The sequence below is a fragment of the Typopeltis vanoorti genome, chromosome 3 (assembly GCF_054136105.1).
Source record: "Typopeltis vanoorti isolate ZY-2024b chromosome 3, IOZ_Tvanoo_1.0, whole genome shotgun sequence".
Taxonomy (NCBI): domain Eukaryota; kingdom Metazoa; phylum Arthropoda; class Arachnida; order Uropygi; family Thelyphonidae; genus Typopeltis; species Typopeltis vanoorti.
The window spans coordinates 18,223,452-18,246,586 of NC_143551.1; the positions used below are offsets into that span (position 1 = coordinate 18,223,452).

At 34.8% G+C, this 23,135-nt stretch overlaps 1 protein-coding gene across 2 annotated transcripts in view; it reads right to left on the reverse strand.

Annotated features, from left to right (window-relative positions):
* Positions 1-23,135, reverse strand: part of Tbc1d8-9 (TBC1 domain family member 8/9) — a 571,393-nt gene that overhangs the window by 433,365 nt on the left and 114,893 nt on the right. For both annotated transcript variants that reach the window (XM_090415485.1, XM_090415484.1), the window contains exon 5: positions 11,455-11,634. In XM_090415485.1, the coding sequence (XP_090271611.1) occupies positions 11,455-11,634 (180 nt within the window). The remainder of the gene's footprint in view (positions 1-11,454; positions 11,635-23,135) is intronic.

Below are 23,135 nucleotides of genomic sequence, written 5' to 3' on the forward strand. Positions count from 1 at the left end.
AATCTGATGAAATAAAACCATCCACCATGACCTGCAATGAACAACCAGAGAAGAAGATGGCAAATCCATTCTCAAAGGGAAGGAGGAATACCATAAGATGGCAGCTTGATAAGAAGACCATGATGCCAGATTTGATCAAATGCCTTGGAAATATCAAGAGTGACCACTTGAGTTTCCCTAAACTCTTCCATGGCCTGAATCCAGAGGTAGGTGAGATTGGCTAAGAGATCGGCTGTGGAATGAGAATGGAGGAATCAATACTAGTGATAGCTAAGTAATTTGCAAGTCTCCAAGTAGTGAAGCAGTTGGCTGTTGATGAACTTTTCAATTATTTTTTTGAGAGGATTGAGGTCAGAGCAATAGGGCAATAGTTTCATGGTTGACTGCAGTAATGAGCCAAGAAGAAATGACTGAGTGTGCGGCATGATACTGCAAACCATATCAGGACAAGTGTTACAGAAATTCTTGTCCTGCTGAGGTTATGTGTGTGAGGTAATCACACACAACTCCTGGAGTGTAGATGGTTAAAGCACTAGAAAACATCCAGGCAGTGACAATTCTGTTATTATATCATATCAGGGCAAGTGTTACAGAAATTCTTGTCCTGCTGAGGTTATGTGTGGTAGGTTTAAAATGAAGTGGTTCTAAAAGGGTTCTAGAGGATTAACACAAAAAAATGTTTCAATACATGACAAATGGGGGGGGGGGGGGAGAATTAGCGATTGCCTGCAGAAGATGTGTGTAAAAGTGGTTAATAAGGATGCACAGATTCTTTGGAGAATGGCAAATTAGTGGAATGGACTGCAAGAATATATGAATGCTCTGACAGTGAATGAGTTCAAGGAGAGATATAATAGGTATTATGTATATGAAGTTAGTGTGGGTCTCCTACAATGAGTTTCTGCCACCATGGAGATACTTGTATAATGTTTTCTATATCTTCTGTTTAGTTACTTTTACACACAGCTTTCTTACATTTTTCTCTGCATTTTCTGAGGGCATCTGCTGACTTAATTTCTAGAAAGTTTTGATATGCTTTCTTCTTTTCTAGAATGCCCTCTAACTTCTTTAGTGCAATGAAGTTTAGATTTTTCTATCTCTATAAACAACTTCCACATGCACTTCTGACTGAAGCAATTAATGTTTTCTTCAGAGTCTGCCACTGAGTCTCCAAAGTTTAACTACTGTTTTCAAACTCTTTCATGTTTTCGCCAAGAATCACCTTTGATTCTTTTTTTTAAAACTCACGTTTATCTTTTCAATGTGATATTCTTTTTTCTTTTATCATACTCAAAACTAAATGGTGACCTTCATTCTTAGTATATTCTTGTATCCTGAACCAGTATGAAGATATTACTAAAATAATAGCAAAAATAACATAATCGATAACACTTTTTTTTCTTTTGTCTTCTCTATGTGTGAATTTATGCATATTTTTTATGCTGGAATGTGGCATTATGCCCTGAACAGAAATGCAGCAAGTGCTTACCATTATTATCGCTTTGCCCTTTTCTTTAAATTTTCCCAAAACATTTCTATATGTGTGGAATTTCTTTCCTACTCTGCTGTTTAAATCTCAAAGAATAATCAATTTTTGCTTTTTCTTTATGTCAACTGACCTTCTTTAATAACTTGAAAAATTCCTTAATTTCTTTCTTAGTAAAACCTTCTGCACAAAACACCATCCAATTCTCCATTTTGAAATGTTCTGGTATCAATCTATTTTAAAGCATCTGCCATTCAAGTTCATCTTTGTTTAGCATTGAATGCTATGCCTACTACTTCCTTTCCCTGATCAGCACCACCTGAATAGAACATATTATGTTTATTATTTAGCAGAATCTCACCTTGGTCTTCATTGTCTCAGCAACACCAATTATGTCAATGTGGTACTTCTCTAGTTCTTCTGCCAGTTTGACTTCTTTTCCATTGATATTTCTTTCAGTGATGGTCTTGAGTTATTCTACATATATCACAACATATCAAAACATACAATATGTTGGGCCCTGTCACAGATCTAGGGTATACAGCTGTAGATGATGTCATGAATCTGTACCTAACCTCATAAAATTTCCCTTCTAGCAGTTAAAATCACACATGCAGCTACAATGTCACCCAATAGTGTGGGAAGAATTTTCTTGGCATACACGGAATCCTCTAATAACAGGAATGTTTGGGTGCCAGAGTCTATCTGAACACACTTACCAACCAGGTGCATCTTTTCAATACATGTTCATAGTATATTTACCTGGTAATAGAATTCCAACATTTTTTTTTCTCTTTTTTTGGTATAAGGACAGCGCAATTCTTATGTCTGTTAACTGCATGCATGTGTTCATTTGTCGCTGGCTAGTTTGCAGGACATTACTTTATATTATATAATTACATGTACGAGGTGGTATGAAAAAGTTTCGAGACTAGTTTTGTAACAGGCCAACAGATGGCATGCACAGTCACAGAGAGCACCGACTTCATAAGTCAGTGTGACAAAAGACATCATCCTGTGTACATCGGGAGCTGTGCAACTGGTGCTATTCTGACCATGTGTGTTACCACCTCTGCAATTTCATCATGGACAGCAAGTTAGTAGAACAAAGAACGAACGTGAAATTCTGCATGAAATTGGGCAGATCTGCCACAGAGACATTTGACATGATTTGGCAAGTTTCTTCTCCACGACCCATCATCTCCACAACTGAAAAAGGCGAGGCAAGTCCGCAGCTCGACCAAGTGCATGCTCATTGTCTTTTTCGACATTCGCAGCATTGTGCATCGAGAATTTGTCCCCAGGGGCCTGACCGTATGGCGAGTTCTACTGCCAAATTTTAAGGAATCTGAGAGAGGACATTCAGCAAAAGCAACCGGATCTGTGGTGCACGAAAAATTGGATGTTCCACGACGACAATGCACCGTGTCACTCTCCTCACATGAGTTTCTCACCGGAAACAACATGATCTCATTTATGCACCCACCCTACTCACCAGATTTGGTGCCCTCTTCCAGAAGATGAAGATCCAACTCAAAAGTCACTGTTTTGACACCAATGCAGTGATCCAGCACGTAGAAGGTGCTTGACACACACTTCAAAAAGAAGACTTCCAGAACACATTCCAGAAGTGGCAGGAACGCTGAGAGCACTGTATTGCCATGCAAGGGGACTATTTTGAAGGTGATAGTGTGTAAACGTAGATAAATAAAGTAATTTCTCGTAAACAGAGCTAGTCTCGAAACTTTTTGATACCACCTCATAATGTATAGTGAGAACTAAAGAATGTATTACTTTGTTTTGTCAACATAACATTTAGATATTTTGGTTAACATCACCTATAACAATATCTATATAAAGTAGATCAATACCATGGGTGGGTAAACTTTTTTCTGGCGAATAGATTTAAGTTGTATTTCTGGAATCCTGTTACAAAGATTCCTCACAAGTGAAACAGGAAACAAGCCCTGGTATTTCCAACTGAAGGATATAGTGTGATGCCAACTTTCACAAACACATTTGTGAAAGTTGACATGATAGATCATTCAAGAATGGCTTTAGGAGCACTGAAGTGATTTTACATATTTCACCTGCCTTCTCAAATCAATGGATCTTAATACAACAACAGGGATTTTGTAGGATAAGATGAATTAAAGCCAACTGTAACTTTAACTGCAACCTCCAAGATTGCAATCCAATCCCAGGAGAAGAAATTGTATGGTTAATTTAGTTTGTTGCATTTATCTACCGTGAAGTGCATTTAGTTTACAGGCATCTACAAGCATTCTTATAGATCCATGTGGCAAACATGGCTTTTGAGCACTTTTACAAAGATGTCAAAATTGAGAATCTTCTGACCTAATAGCAAGTAACTGTCACCTAGGAAACCGTATAAATACAGTATTCCTTCCTTACTTTTTTTATACTCAGGCATAGTCCATGCAGGCTTTTAAAACCAGATCCGATGGAATAGGGTAGTTAATCCTTATTACAGTAATATCTCTGTAAACTGCATGTGTTCTTCTGGTCCATTTGCCTGTTTTGTAAAAACCCTCATTTCCAGGAGAAAAAATCTTGCCACCTTTGTTTCGAATGGCTAACTCACCTCCAGTTGTATAAAGGCTCATCAGATCCTAGAAGAGATTCAAACCCAGGTATTTCCAAACAAAGGGCATCATCAAAATCAACTGAGATGGGGAGGATGCACTTTAAATACATTACTAATTAATAAAATAAGCAAACATAACAGGATATAATATTTAAATATTAGGCATCTTTTGTATGCCCAACTCATCTTTCATATATAGGATATCTGCGATTTAGCAATATCAGATTATCTTACTTTTTTTTTTTTTTTTTTAAATTTTTAGCAACAGTCGATGTTGAATAAATAAATAAATAAAAAGGCATGGATACCTTTTAGCATTATTACATATGAAAACATTTCCTGAGTGTTATTTCTGGTAATCAAAAATTTCTTTACTAATATTACATATAAAATAAATCTTTGTATAGTTACAGCCTATTGCAAACTGTTTAATTGCAATATTTATTTGTATGTTTGTAATAAGGACTCACCTCTAATTTAGTTCATTTAAAAAACCCTGAGAGAATAAAATATTGAACTTTCCGATGATGTTTTCATGCCATTAAACAACTGTAGTTCTTGTTTACATAACAAGTGATGATTTCACTTTCATTTCGCCACCATGTTATTTTCCAAACTAGGCAGCAGTGCACTTGTGCAAGGTTTATATTTCTAAAGAGGAAATTGATATACTAAGAGAGAGAGAGAAATAGAACAGCTGTTGGTGTTGATAAGAACAGATGTTCTGAAAAGTTGGAAACTTTAGGGGAAAAATATACTTTAAAGGAATTCTTAACCCAAAAAGGCAGAAAAGAGTGTTATGAGGGAAACAAACAGTTATCCCAAAATTAATTGTTGAATTTCTTTAAAAGTCATCAATTAATTTTGGGATAACTCTTGGAGTGTAAATAAAAGTGACAAGAAGAATTATATAGTTTCACCTGAAATAACGGACAGTTCTTCTTGATACATTAAACAGCAAACATTCTAGTTAGATGCTGTAAACATGAAAGTGATGAACTTTTTTATGTTCAAGGATAAAAGAAGAAGTTTATCCCACACGAAAAAGGGAACTGCAATATTATCTTTGTATTTCAAGGAAATAGAAAAGGAACTGATCTGTTAAAAAAAGAAGAAATACATTCTTTATTAAGGAAGGTTATGCATAAATTATTTTCTTGTTTTAAAAGAAAAAAACAGATATGAGTTAAATAGTTATATTTTTATGGGCATTGATGAAGAAGGAAGAAATTGTACTTAATAAGTTTAAAGTCAACTGTTTTTGTTTATATGTTCTCATCAAATCCTGTGATCTTGAAAAGAAGAAACCTTGTGTAATGTTTATTTTCTTTATGTATGATGTTAAGTTTGTGGTCCATTTTCTCTTTAGGAGAAAAGTTTTATTTCTAATACAAATTTGTATTAGAAATAAATGTGTTAATAGTGTGTATAACATTTTACACACGCTATTACTTCCATGCAATACCTAAATTTAAACTGATATTATTTGTTTGTAAATAAAGAATTAAAAATTTTCTTTGTCTCTCACTCAATTTCTTAAGTTAACTTATAAGTATTTTTACAGTAAAATCCCAAATTCAAATCTGTGATATTAACTGAAAAGTTAATAAACCACTTAGGTATATATGCCACAGACAAACAAAAGCAAATAATGGAACCGGCAGGATTGATTATAATTTAATTTTACATAAAAAATTGAGAGGAAATTGAAGAAACTTATTTTTTTTTGTGGTTTTATTTTTTCAGGTATTACTCAGTTCTGAAGCCTGATCAGGAACACAGTACGCATGTATGTTTAATTTAGCACATGCTCTACAGAGCTTCCGTGGAGAATACAATGAGAGTACTGAATATTTTTTTAAGACTGCAGAAAAAATAAGAGACTGGAAAATGGTCACATGATCAGATGAGTCGTCATAAAAGCTAAGTTTCATGCAAAAGTAGACTTTCTTCATACTTCTGGAAGGCTCAGATAACTCAGACATATGTACAATTCAAGAAAATTTTAGTTGTAAAATATTCTAAAAGGCTTGAAACTGGACTAAATCTCTCAAAAGTGCATTCTTATGTGCAAAATCAGAATAAAAGAATATCAGAATTTTACAATCAGCTGATTAATTTAGTGCACTTTTAGAATTGAAAAAAGCGATGCTGACTTTATTAAAAAAAAAATTGTATTTTGTGCACAAGACAGGGATTGTGAATGTTACAGAAGCTTTGAAATCTTCCTTAAAAGAGGAAAGTTTAAGGGAGGGTTCAAATGCACCTCAGCCAAAGTATATGCAATATAGTAGAGCAGCCAAGCTCTAAATTTCCTGTTAATCCCTCTAAACCAAAGAAGACTTCTGCATCTTGTGGTATATATTCAGTCGATTTAGACTCTGCTAAAAAGGAAGTACATAGCCTGAGAACTGAATTAATCAAAAAGATGGATTTAAAGTTAAAATCTTTTGCCATATTAGAAAAAGATTTTGAAGTTAGTTACTGAATTAAAAGCTGATCTCCCACAGGATTCAAATAATTCTGTGAAGTCAGGAATATCACAGGCTAAAGGAAATAAAAGATTTTCTCAAAAACAACAAATCAGATGTTATAGAAGCAATGGCATGGAACAGTCAAGAATTTGACCTGCAGATCTATCTACGGTGTCGAAACAACATCAAAAATCAATTTCTCATATCTCCAGTATTTTTCGGCATTGAAACTCTATGGATGTCGATGGATTTCGACCCTGGCAATAAAATAAAACGGGATTTAACGTCTCCCTCTTAATTAACAAATTCGCCGGTAAAATAGCCTTTCGGTTTTAATCTTTGTAGAGAACAGCTTAAATTTGGTAGGTGAATTACACAGGGACTAATAAGTAAAATATGAAGAAAAAAGAAACTATACAAGTTATATAAAATAAATATGGTCAGATTTTCCTCCAGTATCTTGAGCAATCAACTGCTCTTTCTGTGCAGAATATAAGGTCTTCTTTTGTGCAAGGTGATTGAAGAAGGTGTTTTATGAGTTGTCCCACCCTCACAATTATTTGGTCCAGCGAGGTAGCCCCCATTTGATGAAGTTTTGTTTCCTGTTGAACAGACTTCAAACAGCATCCTGTTGTTTGAAGTCTGTTGAGGCTTTTCCAAGTATTCCAAGTAGAACCACGAGAAAGTTGTTCAGCTGTTGGAATACCAGTATTATTCTCTGGATATAGTGAAAGCTATTGTTGAAGTCTTGTCTCTGGAAAGTTTTTAGGTAGTTCAACAGTTGCTAGGAAACTATGTCACGATCTTAGTCTTTGGGGCACTGTGGTCTGGCCGAATAGTGGGTGGTATTGCACCCTCTTCAAACTGAAGGGGGTGCAATACCAGCCAAAGTATACAAATCTCTTAGTGGTGTTGGTTTCAGGCATCCTGTAATTAAACGGCAGCTTTCATTCAATGCTGGGTCAAGTTTTTCAGCATTGCAGGATCTGGATCATACCGGACAGGCATATTCAGCAGAAGAATAGAAAGGGCCAATGCAGATCTCAGTATGCTAGGGTCTGCACCCCCATTTGGAGGAAGTAAGCTTTCTTAGTATATAGTTTCTCATTCACTTTTGTCTTTGTTTTTTCTATGTGTGTTTCATATAAAAGAGTGCGATCGACAGTCACACCAAGGTAGATTGGGTTCAGGAATGTTCTATATTAGAGTCTTCCTAAGAAATCTGTAGCTTCCTGTTGGCTTCCTTATTGTTAAGGTGGAAAAGGCCAGTCTGAGTTTTCAAGGGGTTTGGTTTTAATTGATTATTGCTATAAAATGTGGTTAGACTATTTAAGGCACGTGACAAAGTAGTTTCAAAGGGCTTGAAATTTTTTGATTGGGTAGCTATGGCAAGGTCATCAAGCATAGATAAAATTTCTAGTTTCTGGAAAGATGAGGAGATCATTGACATAGATGTTGAAAAGTAATGGTGATAACACACTTCCCTGGGGGAGGCCATTTTTTGGGAGAAAGCCAGTGGCTCTTCCTACCCCAGGTCCACAAAAAAGCTACTGTTTTCCAAGAGTGATTGGATCAGGAGGAAAAGGCGATAGTCTCTAGTTATTCTGTATATTTTATTTCTGTGTGAGATTGTTTATGGTATCAGTTAGGTGGTCTGCAAAGACTGCTTCTGTGGCTAGTTTTTGCTTATAACCATTTTCTATATATTGAGTGAGGTTAAGAATTTGTGATGCATAGGATTTGCCTGGTCTAAAACCAGCCTGCTCAGCAATAAGATGGGGGTTTGATTAGGGGTTGTAGCCTATTCAAAATGAATCGTTCATAGAGTTTAAAGAGGTTGCTGATTAGTGATAGAGGTCTGTAATTTTTTGCTTCAGTTGGAGTTTTCCCTGGTTTCAGAAAGACCACCACTTTAGCATGCCTCCAGATAGTTGGTATTCTTAGGGTTCTGAGGCAAGTGTTGTATAGGTTTAATAACCACTCTTTAGTCCTGGATCCAAAATGCTTAATTTGTTCATTACAGATAGAATCAAGGCCTGCATATTTTCTAGGCTTTAATAGGTTTACGACAGCATTGAGTTCAGTGATGGTGAAATCTGAGTTAATCATATTTTGTTTCTCACCTGGTATTCTACTTATCTTATTTTTTGGGTGCATTTTAGGGAATTTTCCATTCAGCAGCAATTTGATTAGCTGTTACCTGTGGATGCTCATATAGCTTAGTGAAATCCTTCCTAATTCTGTTGATAAAGTTCCGTGCCTTTCTGCTACTATGGGTGATATCAAGGGCATCTATTTCTTTTTTCCATAAGGAGTGCCTTTCCTCTCTTTTTGGAAAATTATGCTCTTGTTGGAGCATAATTTTTTTCCTGCAAGGATAGTCTCCTCTGAGAAAGGGGTTGGTGTCATAAAGTTGTAAGTAATTAGCATACTGGGCTTTTTTTTTTTTATGTTGGGCCCATACACAGGAGGTTGATTGGTCAACCTATAGTACATTAGTACTGTGTATGGGTGATGGGTTGGGAAAGGAGGAATTTGTTTACATTTGATTTGAATGACTTTAAATTGTATTCGTTGGGAAACACAGCAGGTGGGAGATTGTTCCACAGTGCAGCAGTTGCAGGGATCTAATTTGTGCGGAATGTAGTTTGTGCGGCATCCTCGGGGGATGTGTTTGGTGGAGATTTTCCTCAATATTTTTATGAATTGAGAATACTTTCAAAGTTTGGAAGGACTGGTTCTATGAAGCAGTCAAGATCTTCCATGAAACCCTTCCAAGCTTTTTGGAAATTAAATCTTCGTCTGTAAGTGACTGTACAAACAAAGCAATAATATGTATATGCAGGCACTAACACTGGGTAAATGAGGCTGACGAAAGGCTTCCAAAGTCAGGCCTAGAGTCCCAAAGAGTCCTCCCCTAGTGGGCTAAATTGATTGGTCTTGGCCACTGGGTTGAAGATCTGAGGATAGGCGCTTCCCAAATTTGAGGCAGTTTCATACACCAAATCTGTTGAGATTTGGAAAGTTTCTCAGGGCTGAGTTAAATTCCAGGAATAGCCTCTCATATTTGTATTTGCTGTGAAAAGAGTGGTCTTCTATCCTGTGGTGAGTGTCCAAAGCATGATCAGCAAGTCCAGAGCAGCTGTAATGGTGGAAATGGATTTAGTCCATGTGTTCAGAAATTCTGATATTGGGTGTCCTGATTGTTTGGCCATAGTAGGACAGTTTGAAACTTCAAGGGACCTGGTAGACACCTGTCAGGTCTAGGGAATGTGGCTGGTCTTTGGTGGAATGGATAAGAAATGCTACTTTTTTATCTGGTCTGTAAGTGGTTGTAAGGTTATAATTCTTTAGGAATTCTGTTAATTTTTCAGATGTGCCCTGGATATATGGAATGGTGATAGATTTTGTGTAATCTCTGCTCTGAAGAAGGGGGGGGGAGTTACAGGGCTTTAATATTTCGTGAATTTTGTGGGGATTGCAGCCATTGGCTAAGAAAATGTTGAGAATGCGGTCAAGTTCAGTAGTTAGGACACCACTATCAGAACTAATTAATTTTGCCCTGTTATATAGGGTTTTTATAATCCCACATTATTGGGAGGAAATGACTGCTGGTGGATGTATCAGTGGCGGAGAAAGTGAAGAACTCGTGGATGTCCCATCTATCTGTTGAATTTGTTTGCTATATGAAATAGTCTGAGTTCATGGTGAACTGAAACAGAGCTGAGATATCAGGAGGAAATATGACTTGAATAAGGTCTAGAGTATCTTCGAACGGGACATTCATGAATAGAAAGAAGACATTAAAACCAACCATTCTATCAGTGTGTTGGAGGACGAGGTTTTCTATAGCAGCTTTAAAGTGGGCTGAGTTTTTTGTTGCCAGTATATTGTGCGAGCACTTTGGTTAATGTTGTATGTGGGAGAATCTGCCATCCACAATGGGATGTAATTTTTCAGTTCACAATGAACTCAGGCTATTTCGTTTAGCAAAGGAAAATTCTAGAGGGGACAGACAGATTCTCTGCTTTCTACACCTCTGGCCAACTTATTCATGGAGACTTTTGAAGAAAAGTCTTAAACTCTGCCACACATAAATCCACTGTCTGGCTATGCTACACAGATGATGTGTTCTCCATTTGGCCACATGGCCTGGATGCTCTCAACATTTTCTTAACACATCTAAACAATCAACATCTCAGGATTCAGTTTACCTTAGAAAAGGAAAACAACAACAGTTTCCCCTTCCTAGACATGCTGATTACACAGACATTTACTTATTTGAATATTCAGTTTCATATCAGTGATAAAGTGAATTCACACAACATGAATATTTTTTATTATTATTAACATGTTAATCTGCTCATCATGGGAGGTACACACTATCATACACAAAACTCATCAAACTGTGCTTTAAACTGATTCAATGTGTTTACATTCACAACACACTCAAGCAATGCATTCCACTCACCAACCACTCTCTATGCAAAGAATCTGCTTCTCACCCCACTGCTCACACTCTCCTTATACAGTTTTCAGGGATGGCCTTCTTCTACCCGCCCTTCTCCCATTCTATGAAAAATATCCATGTCAACCTAATAACAATCCCTGACTAACTTATATGTCTCAATCATATCCTTCCTCCTCCTCCTCCTATTCACAAGGCTTGTAATTTACATTCTTCCAATCTGCCTTCATACTCCACATTCCAAAGAATTTCTTTTATCACGCATTGTTAAGATAATGAAATTTTCAGCAGTCTATTATAGTGAGCAAGTTCATTATAATGGAGATTGCTTTATTAAGTCTACTAGAGTACATGTTTTGTCATGGTTAATATAATAAAAGTGATTCAAACTATATATAACTAAAAAATTTATACGTACTGTTAACAAGCTTCTCTTCTTCTGGCATATTGAACAATTTGGCAAATTTGGCAACTGTTCCTTTAATGTGCAAGTTATCACCATTAATAAAGAGTGTTGTGTCAATATTAGATTGAGCAAGTAGGCTTTCAATTTTACATTTCACAAAATCAGTTGTTTCATCTTCTGTGTCAAAAGAACCTATAAATATAGGGGCACAAAAAATCCTATTCAGCGAAAACAGATTTAAACATTTTCTTAATAATATATTACTATTATCTAATTTATTGGTATATTCAAATCTGTGTAACTGAAATAAACTATACTTAATAATTATGTTATTTAACATTCAAGAACAAATATTAAACAAGAACAAATAATAAAGAAGCAAAGCAACATGTAAAAATAGCTAAAAAAATAGCTAGAAAGACTGGTAACAATATAGAAGATAAATATCAGAAAGGTGGAAAAATGTTCTGGAAACTATTGAAAAAGCTTAGAAAAAGAAAAAAAAAAAAGTGCTATAAAAGGAACCAGAGATAATGGTCGTGGCTCCAGAAATCCACTCACCACTGGCAAGTTAATAGAGACACGTGGTGAGCGAAGTTTCAAAGGCATCTAAATTTATTCAAAATATACTACCTTATTTTCTTTGCATAATTTATGCATTTTTTTCATTTCAAAAAACTTATTCACTGTCAAGTTATTTTATTATAGGCAGCTGGCATAAATTTATCAAAAACGTTTTACTCCTCAGTTGCCCTCCCCCCCCCTCACCTTGAAAAGTTAGCATGCATAAAAATAGTATAATCTGCTGTTTTTGAAAGTGAAGCAATTTGAATCTATGACAGCAGGCAGACCATTTATCTCTCATCATCTGTTCTGAACTACTTAAACCTGCTGAGCATTTGCTGGTTAATTTTGAAATAAATAATCAAAAATTTTCAAACAACATTTCATTCTGCTTGACTAGCAAACTATCACTATTCTTCTAAAATAATCATCAGAGATACTATTAAAAAAAATTAAAAAAAAATATATATATATATTCATTTAACAAGATCAATTTTCATCCATTTTAATATAAAATGAATTTATATTCTTATCTTTAGAGGTACTTATGGTATAATTAAAATTAATAACTTAACACATAAAACTAACAGTAATAACTTTAACGAATTAAAGGTACAAATATTTCGTACTGAAAGTAACAGTACATCATTAGTGTAGAACAACAGTTAAAGGAATGGAACACAAAGTACAGAACAGTTGGTGGATTACCAATGAAAATTGTTTCCACATGTAGGAAAATTAATATTAATAATTTATTAAATAATTCTTAAAAACTATTTCATTAATGGTTGCATAAGATAAGAATCTTATGCAACCATCAATGAAACCGTCTCTCTCTCCCAAACTTTTGGGAGAGAGAGAGAGAGAGAGAGAGAGTCATTTCGATTCAAATTTGGACAATGTAAAAGGACTTCACAACTTTCTTTGAAAAGGCATTCATATTTAAACTTGCATCTGTAGAGAGGACAATCTTTATCCCACCGAACATTCTAGATCATTCATCAAAAATTCTACACATTTTCTTGAACAAATCAAAGATGTTCAAATCAAAGAGTCTGACTTGTTAGTCAGGTTTGATATTGTTTCCCTTTTTACCAATATTCCATTAGCTGACACTATCAACTTACTATATGATGATTACCCTCCGGATATTGCAAAGATTTTTGAATTTGTTATACATTCAGGATATTTCAGCTGGAAAAATAAGATCTACAAACAAGTTGAAGGTACTGTCATGGGCAGCCCTCTGTCTCCACCTTTGGCAAACTATTTTTTGAAACATATGAAAGACACCTTGTTCTCATCCATTCATCCCCAACCCTCTCTTTGGTTTCGTTATGTCGATGATGTCTTTGCTACTTGGCCACATGCTGAAGAGGAACTTACCACATTCCTACAACAGATAAATAGCCTTCACCCACACATTCAGTTCACCATGGAAAAAGAAAAGGCTGGTAGTCTACCATTCTTGGACATCCTCCTTACATGCACATCCTCTGGTACTTTGTCGAAAACCTACCTTTGCTGGCAGATACATTCATCAAAAAATCTGTGTTATCACGTTATCAAATCTTTAATTAATAGAGCACATAAAGTGTGCTCCTCCCCCTTAAGCTTACAACAAAAACTTTTCACTATAAAAAAGCTAACAGAATCTAATGGTTACAACCCTAATCGAATGCAACAGATAATTGACTCCTATGTTCCAACACCTCAGGATTCCTCAACAGACCGCAGTTTCAATCCCTTATATTTCAGGCATCTCAGAACCTATTAGCAGAATTTTGAAGAAGTATCATCTTATTCCCACATACTTTCCTATCAACAAAATTTCTCACTCGTTGCCATCTACAAAAGACAAATTGGCACCACTTTCATTAGCTGGTGTTTACCAGATACCACGTGAATGCAATTTATCATACTTTGAACAAACAGGCCGTTCTGTGGAAAAAATAATGAAGGAACATCAATATTATATCGACTACATGAAACCTCATAAGTCTAGTCTAGCACAATATAGCATTTACACTAAACATAATATTCAATGGGATAAAGCTTGTCTTCTCCACAGATGCAAGTTTAAATATGAACGCCTTTTCATATTTAAGTTGTGAAGTCCTTTTACATCAGCCGAATTTGAATCAAAATGACAGTCTCTCCCTCTCCCAAAAGTTTGGGAGATTCTTATCTTATGCAATCATCAATGAAATAGTTTTTAAGAATTATTTAATAATAATTTATTAATATTAATTTTCTGGCATGCGGCAACAATTTTCATTGGTAATCCACCGACTGTTCTGTACTTTGTATTCCATTCCTTTAACTGTTGTTCTACACTGATGATGTACTGTTACTTTCAGTAAGAAATATTTATACCTTTAATTCATTCAAGTTATTACTGTTGGTTTTGGTTTTATATGTGTTAAGTTATCAATTTATATTCTTATTCTTCCTACATCCTCTTTAACCCTCAAAAGGTGTGCTATTGTAATATAACATTGACATATGCTTATTTTAATAATTCAACATGAATTTCTTTAGTGTAATTATATACTTGATAATGTTAATACTGCCTTTTATTGTTATTATTATTAACATTTGACCTCCATGGAGTCAGAGACCCATCGTGGGAGGTACTCACTATTGCATACAACTCATCCAACCACATCTTAAACTGATTCAGGCAATGCATTCCACTCACCAACCACCCTCTATGCAAAGAACCCACTTCTCACTCCTTTGCTCACACCCTCCTTATACAGTTTCCAGCAATGGCCTCTTGTTCTACTCCTCTCTCCAATTATATGAAAATTCTCTTCCATGTCCACCTGATAACAACCCCTGACCAGCTTATATGTCTCAATCATACCCCCCCCCTCTTCCTCCTATTTACAAGGCTCTGCAACTTACATTCTCTCAATCTGTCCTCATACTCCACATTCCAAAGACCACTGACTACCTTTGTGAACCTTCTTTGTATCCTTTCCAACATATCCTTGTCACCTTGAAAACCCAGCAACAAAATCTGTGCACAATAATCCATGAGGCCTGATCAAGGCTTTATAACATGGAATCATGCTTTTTTATTGTAATGAATGGATTTTTGCATTTCCTGTTTACTGAATAAAAAGTTTAAGCCTACACCCCCTCCCACTTTCGATTCTCTTCAGCCATTAATAACAATGCACTGCACAGCTGAGCTTACTACTCATTCTGAATCATTGCTATAGTTGCTAGATCAGATGATCTGAGTATGAAATACACAGCAGCGAAGCTAGACCGTTACCACCCCTGACAAATGCTAAAGTGTTCCTACCCTGCTAGGAATACAGTTTAACAAAGCTTAAAAATTTGTGTCACAAATGACACAGACCAAGATTTAAACATATCTTACTGCATTTTTTCCCCTTTATAATTCAATGCAGTGGGACAAAATATCATTATTGATGCTTTGTGTTAAACAACAAAGAAATTCTCAGAAATAATTTTTCGTTCTAAACTAATTTGACTTAAAAACAACCTAATCAGGAAAATAAAAGAATTATTTTCAAGAAAGCAAAAGCTGCAATACAGTTAAATGATTTGAATATGTACATTTAGTTTGGGTAGCTGGAGTATTTAATCATCATCATCCAATTCTTCATATGTACCCTCGAGGGGTATACAGGATATGATAGTACTACATTTAAAACTTACACCATTACTAACTTCCTATCTACAATTTTCCTCCAAATCAATCTGTTACCTGTCAAGACTCCAACATTATCAGACCTTATATTTCTGTCTTCTAAGGCACTTTTTACTGTATCAATCCACCTATAGTTCTTCCTCTGGATCTTTTTCCTGCCAACTTGGCAGAGAACACTTGTTTTGATAATCTTTCCTCTACCATTCTGTTTAAGTGACCATACCACCTGAGATTATCTCTGTTAACACATTACTGGATGCTAACAATGTTAAGTTGTTCTTTCCTAATATCCTCATTTTTAATATGATATTACCACTGATGCCATCTGTTCACACCTCTAATCTTTCTCAGGAATCTCATGTCTGTGGTCTCCAGTCTTTGGTTAAGTGCTTTATTTTCAACCCAACTCTCAGATCCATAAGTTAAAATTGGTTTTGAATACTGTCTTGTATACAGCTAATTTAGTGTTTTGACTAATTTCTCTCTTATTTCATATAAATTTATTCAGTTGACTTATTTAATTAACAGTATTTAATTAAATAACTTTAATTTTTGGCATTTCATGTACTGCTATGACCTCACAAGTAAATCTCAATATTCAAATTAAGTGGATATTGAATCCAACATTATTTCAAAGCCAAATAGAGAAACTACAAGAGTTTCAGAGAAACTGCAAGAGTTTCATGCCTAACCTAGATAGAAACTATAAAAGTTTCGGTGGATCCAAGTGTAAGCAAACCTTTCATGACAGGGACAACTCATAGTAAAGGTGGGGTAAGCTCTGATCACTACGAGTCATGAAAGGTTTGCTTACGCTTGGATCCACTGAAACTTTTATAGTTTCTATCTATATTCAGCATGAAACTCTTGCAGTTTCTCTGAAACTTTTTTCATTGCCCTTTTCTTGGCTGTCTATAAAAGCAAAGTGCAGTACACATTGTTTATTCCTTCACCTTTGTTCTGTATTGCAGTCATTTCAAAATTTTATTGTATAAAATTAGTGTTTATTTTAATATAAATGCTTAGAATATTCTACATTAGTGGTAAATGATTAAATGAAGGTATGTGTCATGGTACTACAAAGAATATCATTTAGCAGGTGCCTTTAACTTATTTTACATGTGTATAATTTGTATTGAAACTACCATCAACTAATGTTTATTGTTGTTTTTCAGAGAGAGGCAGTGTGTGTTTGTGTGTAGGGGGATGGGGGGTAAATAAGTATAAACAGAATTAGAGGAGTTCATTCTTTATGTTTAAAGTTATTAGCAATGAACATGTCACTTTCCCTCGTGTATATATTGTACTTAAACATCATTTATTATGTGAAATCTGTGAATATCAACCCAGATGTTACTGCTGACAAAGTACTAGAACTCTGTCATGAGTTAAATTAGTTGTGATGGAAATTTTCCGATTCTGTTAGCAAACCTAAACATCACATTAATGCATCTTGAATGGTTTAAATAGCAGTTTTATTTCTCTAAAAATAAATAGTACTAATTTCTGATTGTTAAAGATGTATAAGCATACACTAAATTATACTTATATTAAAGGTATACACTAAAAATCTGGGCAGTGTGTATTTCTTGAATATTTATACAAGTAAAATACACAATGCCTTGATTTTTCATAAAACCTAATTCGCATTATTCAGCTTTTAAGTAAAATTACATAATTCTGCTAAACGATTATCCACACTAGAATTATTAATAATAAACCGATTCTTAAATGAAATAATTTTAACGTACAAATGTTTCTGACATATTTTATTATAAGAGTGCACAGTATATTATTAAATGTCTGATAACATAAAAGTGGTAAGGAAATTACTTAGAGCAATGTTTGACTGATTAACATCAGGTACTTAGTGTTGTTCTAGCAAACTGATTTTGAAACCAAAAGTTAATTGCTCTCCATGTGAACATTTACTTGTGGCACCAAATGAGTGAATCATTCCTAGAAAAAATGTTTGGTTTCCAAGTATTTTAAAAAATATATAGCTTATGGATTTACAAAGTAATTGTAAATACAAGTTTTCCATAGACAGTTAACAAGAAATGAAACTATGCTAAGAAACTGAATGCTTTAGTTTTTAGTTCTGTATGAGAAATGACAAATCAGTAGCATGTATTGATACCTCAATTTTGCATTACTGAAATTAAGGAACTCAATTTAGAAAGGAATAACAGCCAGGTTTTTAACATGCAGCAATGAAGGTATGCACACTATGAAATTTGTTCAAGTACAAAAGCGCATGAACTGCAAAAACTAACCATACATATAAATGTTTGTAATACTTTGTTTTTTGCAGAATTTAGAAAGTCAAAATAAACATCGATATTTCTTAGCCAACTAAAAACAAATGTGAGAGTGTGCATTAAAGTAGTAAATTGACGAAAAGAACCTTCATCAGGGCTTTTCAAATGGGGGTGAGTTAGCTGGTCTCATGTGGAGGTGGAAGGTTTTTTCTCAGAAACTAGGGTTTTTCATCCCTAAGAAAGGGTATACCTTATCCTCGAATTATGGTTACAAGATCCAAGGATACTTGGGAGGTTGTGGGCACTTAAATGCCTGTTAGAACCACTGATGATGATACCTAGTGTTAAAGGAAAAACAAAAACTTGTGTGTGAGTATATAATATGTATATATATATATATATAACAACAGATTTACTTGGCCATATAACATAGCTGAAGAAATTTAATGACCAGAAGCCGAAGGATAACTAAATAGAAAAAAAAAATTTATTTAGAAATTATTATTAAGACTTAGAAGACTTCATTGGTTGCATATAACGTGAATAGAGAAATACAAAAAAAAATATACATTATAAGAATACAGCTATAAATTAAATCAAATGGATTGCTTACATTTGAAGACATTCTGAATGTCATAGCATTGTTGAGTACGTTCATGCGGGCATGACACTTAGGCCAAAGTTGGATAGCTAAGGAGTGATAATCAGGTTGTAGCTGATGTTAGTATGTTAGTATTAAGGTACCAGATAGAGGAAAATTTCTGTTGATTCAATAATTCTTCTCTCATGCCCATCATAGCATCTAAAAAATTTTTCTGATTCATTCCAGATCACTGGATGAGTGATAGAATCTTCATCGTTAGCAGAATTAAGAATGTGATTAGATAAAGCACTGGCTCTAGTCTGCCATATGTCTCTCTCACATGCTCTTCCTTAACTCAATGAATTTCTGTCTGATCAAAATAGGGCACACTGCATCACTGTCTGATCAAAATAGAACACACTGCAGTAAACTCTGGGATACATGAGGCTATAATGTTTCAGTTCAGGTGTACTGAGTAAGAACAGAGTTTGGTTAGAATAGTAAAAGATTGCTGATTTTAAATTTCTTAAGATTTTAGCTAACTTTGATGAAACAGAACTGATATATGTAAGAGAAGCTTATTAACAGTCTGTTTATGATGAACGTTCTTCTGAAAAGTTGAGAAGGAGAAAAAAAAAAAACATGGGAAGAATTTGGTAAAAATATAGAAAACAAATATCAGGAAAGTGCCAAAATGTTCGGGAAGTCATTATATATAAAAAAAAAAAAAAAAGCTCAGAAATGAAAAAAAGACTACTGTAAAAGGAATCAAAGATAATGGCGACACGAAAACTTAAGTATTTTCTGAATGTCTGGAATAATTACTTTAAAAGACTATTAAATGAAACAAGCAGAACAATAGCTGAAAATATTTAAGAATAATGCAAACAAGTATACATGTATTTGATGTAGTAAAAGCTATCAAAAACCTAATCAGCAAAATAAGGCTGAAGTAGATGATATTCAAATAGATATGCACAAATATGAAGGTATAAAGTTGTGTGGTGGATACAATGCATAATTCAGAATGCCTGGTCAGCAGGTCAAATTCCAGATGATTGCAGTCGAGCACTTATAGTTCCCATTTATAAAAAAGGGAATACATCTGAATTTAGAATTACAAAAGAATTTCTCTATTAAGTGTTTCAGGTAAGATTTATGGAAGTATACTTGAGAAGCTAAGAAAAATTCTGAAAGAAAAACTGAAAGAAGAAGAACAAACTGTGCTTATGCAAAATAGAAGTTGTCATGATCAGATTTTCATTTTACAACAAAAAGTTGAAAAATGATGGGAATAATTTCATGGGAGGATATGAAAAAGGTAAACAACAAGGTGCCCAGATAAAAGCTTTTCAAAATACTATAATCATAGAGATAAATGGAACATTATACAGAGAAATATGTAGTCTATATTTAATTTGTAAGTCAGCAATTAGAATTGAAGAAAATACAGGAAGACGGTTTGTTGTGACCAGAGCTGGCTCTACTGACGGTGCAAGATGTGCATTTGCACGGGACGGCAAGTTTTTTGGGGGCGGCAAAGTTGGCATAAACTATACGAAAAATAACGGAGAAGGGGCGGCAAAATATGCTACTGCACGGGGCAGCAAAATTCCTAGGGGCGGACCTGGTTGTGACATTAGGTATAAGAGAAAGATGAATTCTTATTAATCATCATCATGGATTGCATTAAGAAAGAAAGTTTACCCAACACAGGGTACCAATTAGAACTTTCGTTCTTTGTTGTCCGTTAGAATTTTAAACTGTTACCACTAGTAACTAATTGTTACCATTCACATACAGTGATAAACTGTTTTGTGCACTGCAGATGCTGATATTTCGCTAATGTGAAATATCAGCATTAAGTAAATAAATATTATTTTCTTATTATTCTTGTTTTGAATTAAACTTCAGACATTTACTGTCCAATCTCATCCTCCCACCTTCTCTTTGGTCTTCCTGTAGCTCTTTTTTCATGTCTGGGATACCATTCTGATATCAACTTTGTCCATTTTTTAAAGTTATTTCTTGCAATACACCCTGCTCATTGATATTTGGATCTTTTAGTGGTTGTTAAAATGTCTCTCATTCTAGTCTCACCTAAGAATTGTGCTTTCTATCTAGAATGGTAATAATGAGTAAAGATCGTCATACTGGCATTCTGATGATGTACATTGGTGTCCAAAACCAAAGGATGAATTACATTTTTACCTATATATGAAACATTTTCATGACTATAGCCAAATGCATACAAAAGTTTATTGCCAGCATACTAATAAATTATAATCACAAACAATGTGTTATAAATTTCCTAAGGACATATTTAAGAATTAATGTAGAGTGCTTACAGAAAACTATGCTGATATATTTCAGTATGGAATATTTCCTGTCCACCCTGAACTGTGATGCAGCTCTCACATCATACCATGCTTAGCACCAAGTGATTCAGGAGTTCCTGGGACAAACTAGCCCACACCTCCTTCAGAGAAAGAATAAGGCCTTGTTTTCTGGAAAGGAATTTCAAGCATCAGTGCATCTCCCTATTGTGTCTCAACCTGTTCTTGGGGTTGAGATCTGGGGGGCATGCTGGCCACTCAATTCGATTAATATACTTGGGTCTCCAGAAGTATCTGCACTGCTCATGTACAATGTGGTGTGGTGGTGGCACACCACATTGTACATTGCTCATGTACAATGTGGTGTGCCATTGTAGTCCATAAAAATTAATTCTTCACCCACAGCACCATGGAACAATTGAACATGCTGCTGAAGAACTTCATTGCAATTGTTCACCAGTCATAGTTCCCTTTTCCAGCACTTGTAGTTCAGTGCATCCATTACGCATAATCTATCCCTTTCAAGAAGAACATTCTCACGAAGGTAAGCAGTACCACTTTCACACTAGACCAAGTGTTGTCTAGAATCAGAGAAAAGACTAAAATGACACACCTGTAAAAAATACATCAGCCCATTGGTGTCTTGTCCAATTTTTATGGATACAACACCACTGAAAACATGCTATATGATGAGTTGTAGATAAAGGACACAACAGATTACAGGCCTTCAGGTATATATGCCTACTTGTTGCAGATACCTTGCCACAGTTTACTGATATGGCCACGTACCTGTGCTTGAATGGAGCTGACCTGCCATGGTGTGTTGATTACACTTTGCTGTTATAACCAAAAATCTGACTTCATGATTTGTGGTAGAGCAAGAACTTTGCAAATGTCAGAAACCCATTCCACTGGTTAGAAATGCTACCCAGAGCTGGATACAAAGCTTTGTGTGATTCCCAAATCACTGGCAATATCAGTAATTCTACAGCTTTCTAATAATTCTTCCCTGCATGAAATCATTTAGATGATGATTTCATGCAATGTCTTGTAATGTCTCAAAGACATTACAAGACATACATGTTTGCTATTTTATTTCACAAAAAGAGCTTCCTTCAAACACAATTCGCTTGGTGCAGCCTTTTGCCTTTTATCCTGTTGAGTGCTACCACATGACCCCTTTGTGTGAGAATCGAAAATTTGAATGTTTACGCACTTTTTATTGGAAATCATCATCATCATACAAATTGACACAAGCTGATTCGTCTGAATTTTCAGTTTTAATCTTCAGAAATAGGGTTTGTCTTTAGGTTTTGGAATTCAATTCACTGAATTCTACATTCAGTGAATTGAATGTAGAATTGATCATTTGTTAAAGTTCTTCTGCATTGTTTCCTAAAAGAACAATCTCGTCAGTAAATCAGTTCTTTACTTCTTTCCTATACTTCCTCTCTTGTGCATAAAACACCACTTCCTATGGACAACTCTCTTCTTATTCCTTTCATATGCATATTGTTTTCTATTTTAATTCTGATTTTTCTTGTTCTGAGGTTTCTAATTTCTTGTGTCATCCCTTTCCTTCATGTTTTACATAGCTTCAAGATTCTTAAAATTTTCTTCTAGGGCTGCCGTAAATAATTTAGATGAGATGGCATCTCCCTGCCTAACTCCCTTTATTTTATAGGATATTTCATATTTGTTCCTGAGTTCATAAACGAAGTTGTATTTTTATATATATTAACTAAGTTATAAGATTTTGCAATTCATTGATTTTTAAGGCTTCTCAAATAACTTATGTTAAAAATGAATCAAATGCCTTTTCAAAATCAATAAATGCAAGATCTAAGGAATTCTAGTATTTGTTATTTCAATGATTTTTCATCGTCATCATCAAATTCCTGTCATGTACCCTCAAGGGGTGTACAGGATATGATAGTATTACATGAAAAATTTACATAATTACTAACTTCCTATCTACAATTTTCCTCCAAATCAGTCTGTTACTTGTCAAGATTAACATTATCAGATCTTATATTTCTATCGTCTAAGGCACTTTGTACTGTATCCATCCACCTATATCTTGGTCTTCCTCTGGGTCGTTTTCTTGCCAACCTGGCAGAGAACACTTGTTTTGCTAATCTTTCCTCGCCCATTCTGATTAAGTGACCATACCACCTGAGATTAGATCTGCTAACACATTCCTGGATGCTGACAATGTCAAGTTCTTTCCTAATATCCCTGTTTTTAATATGATTTGCCAT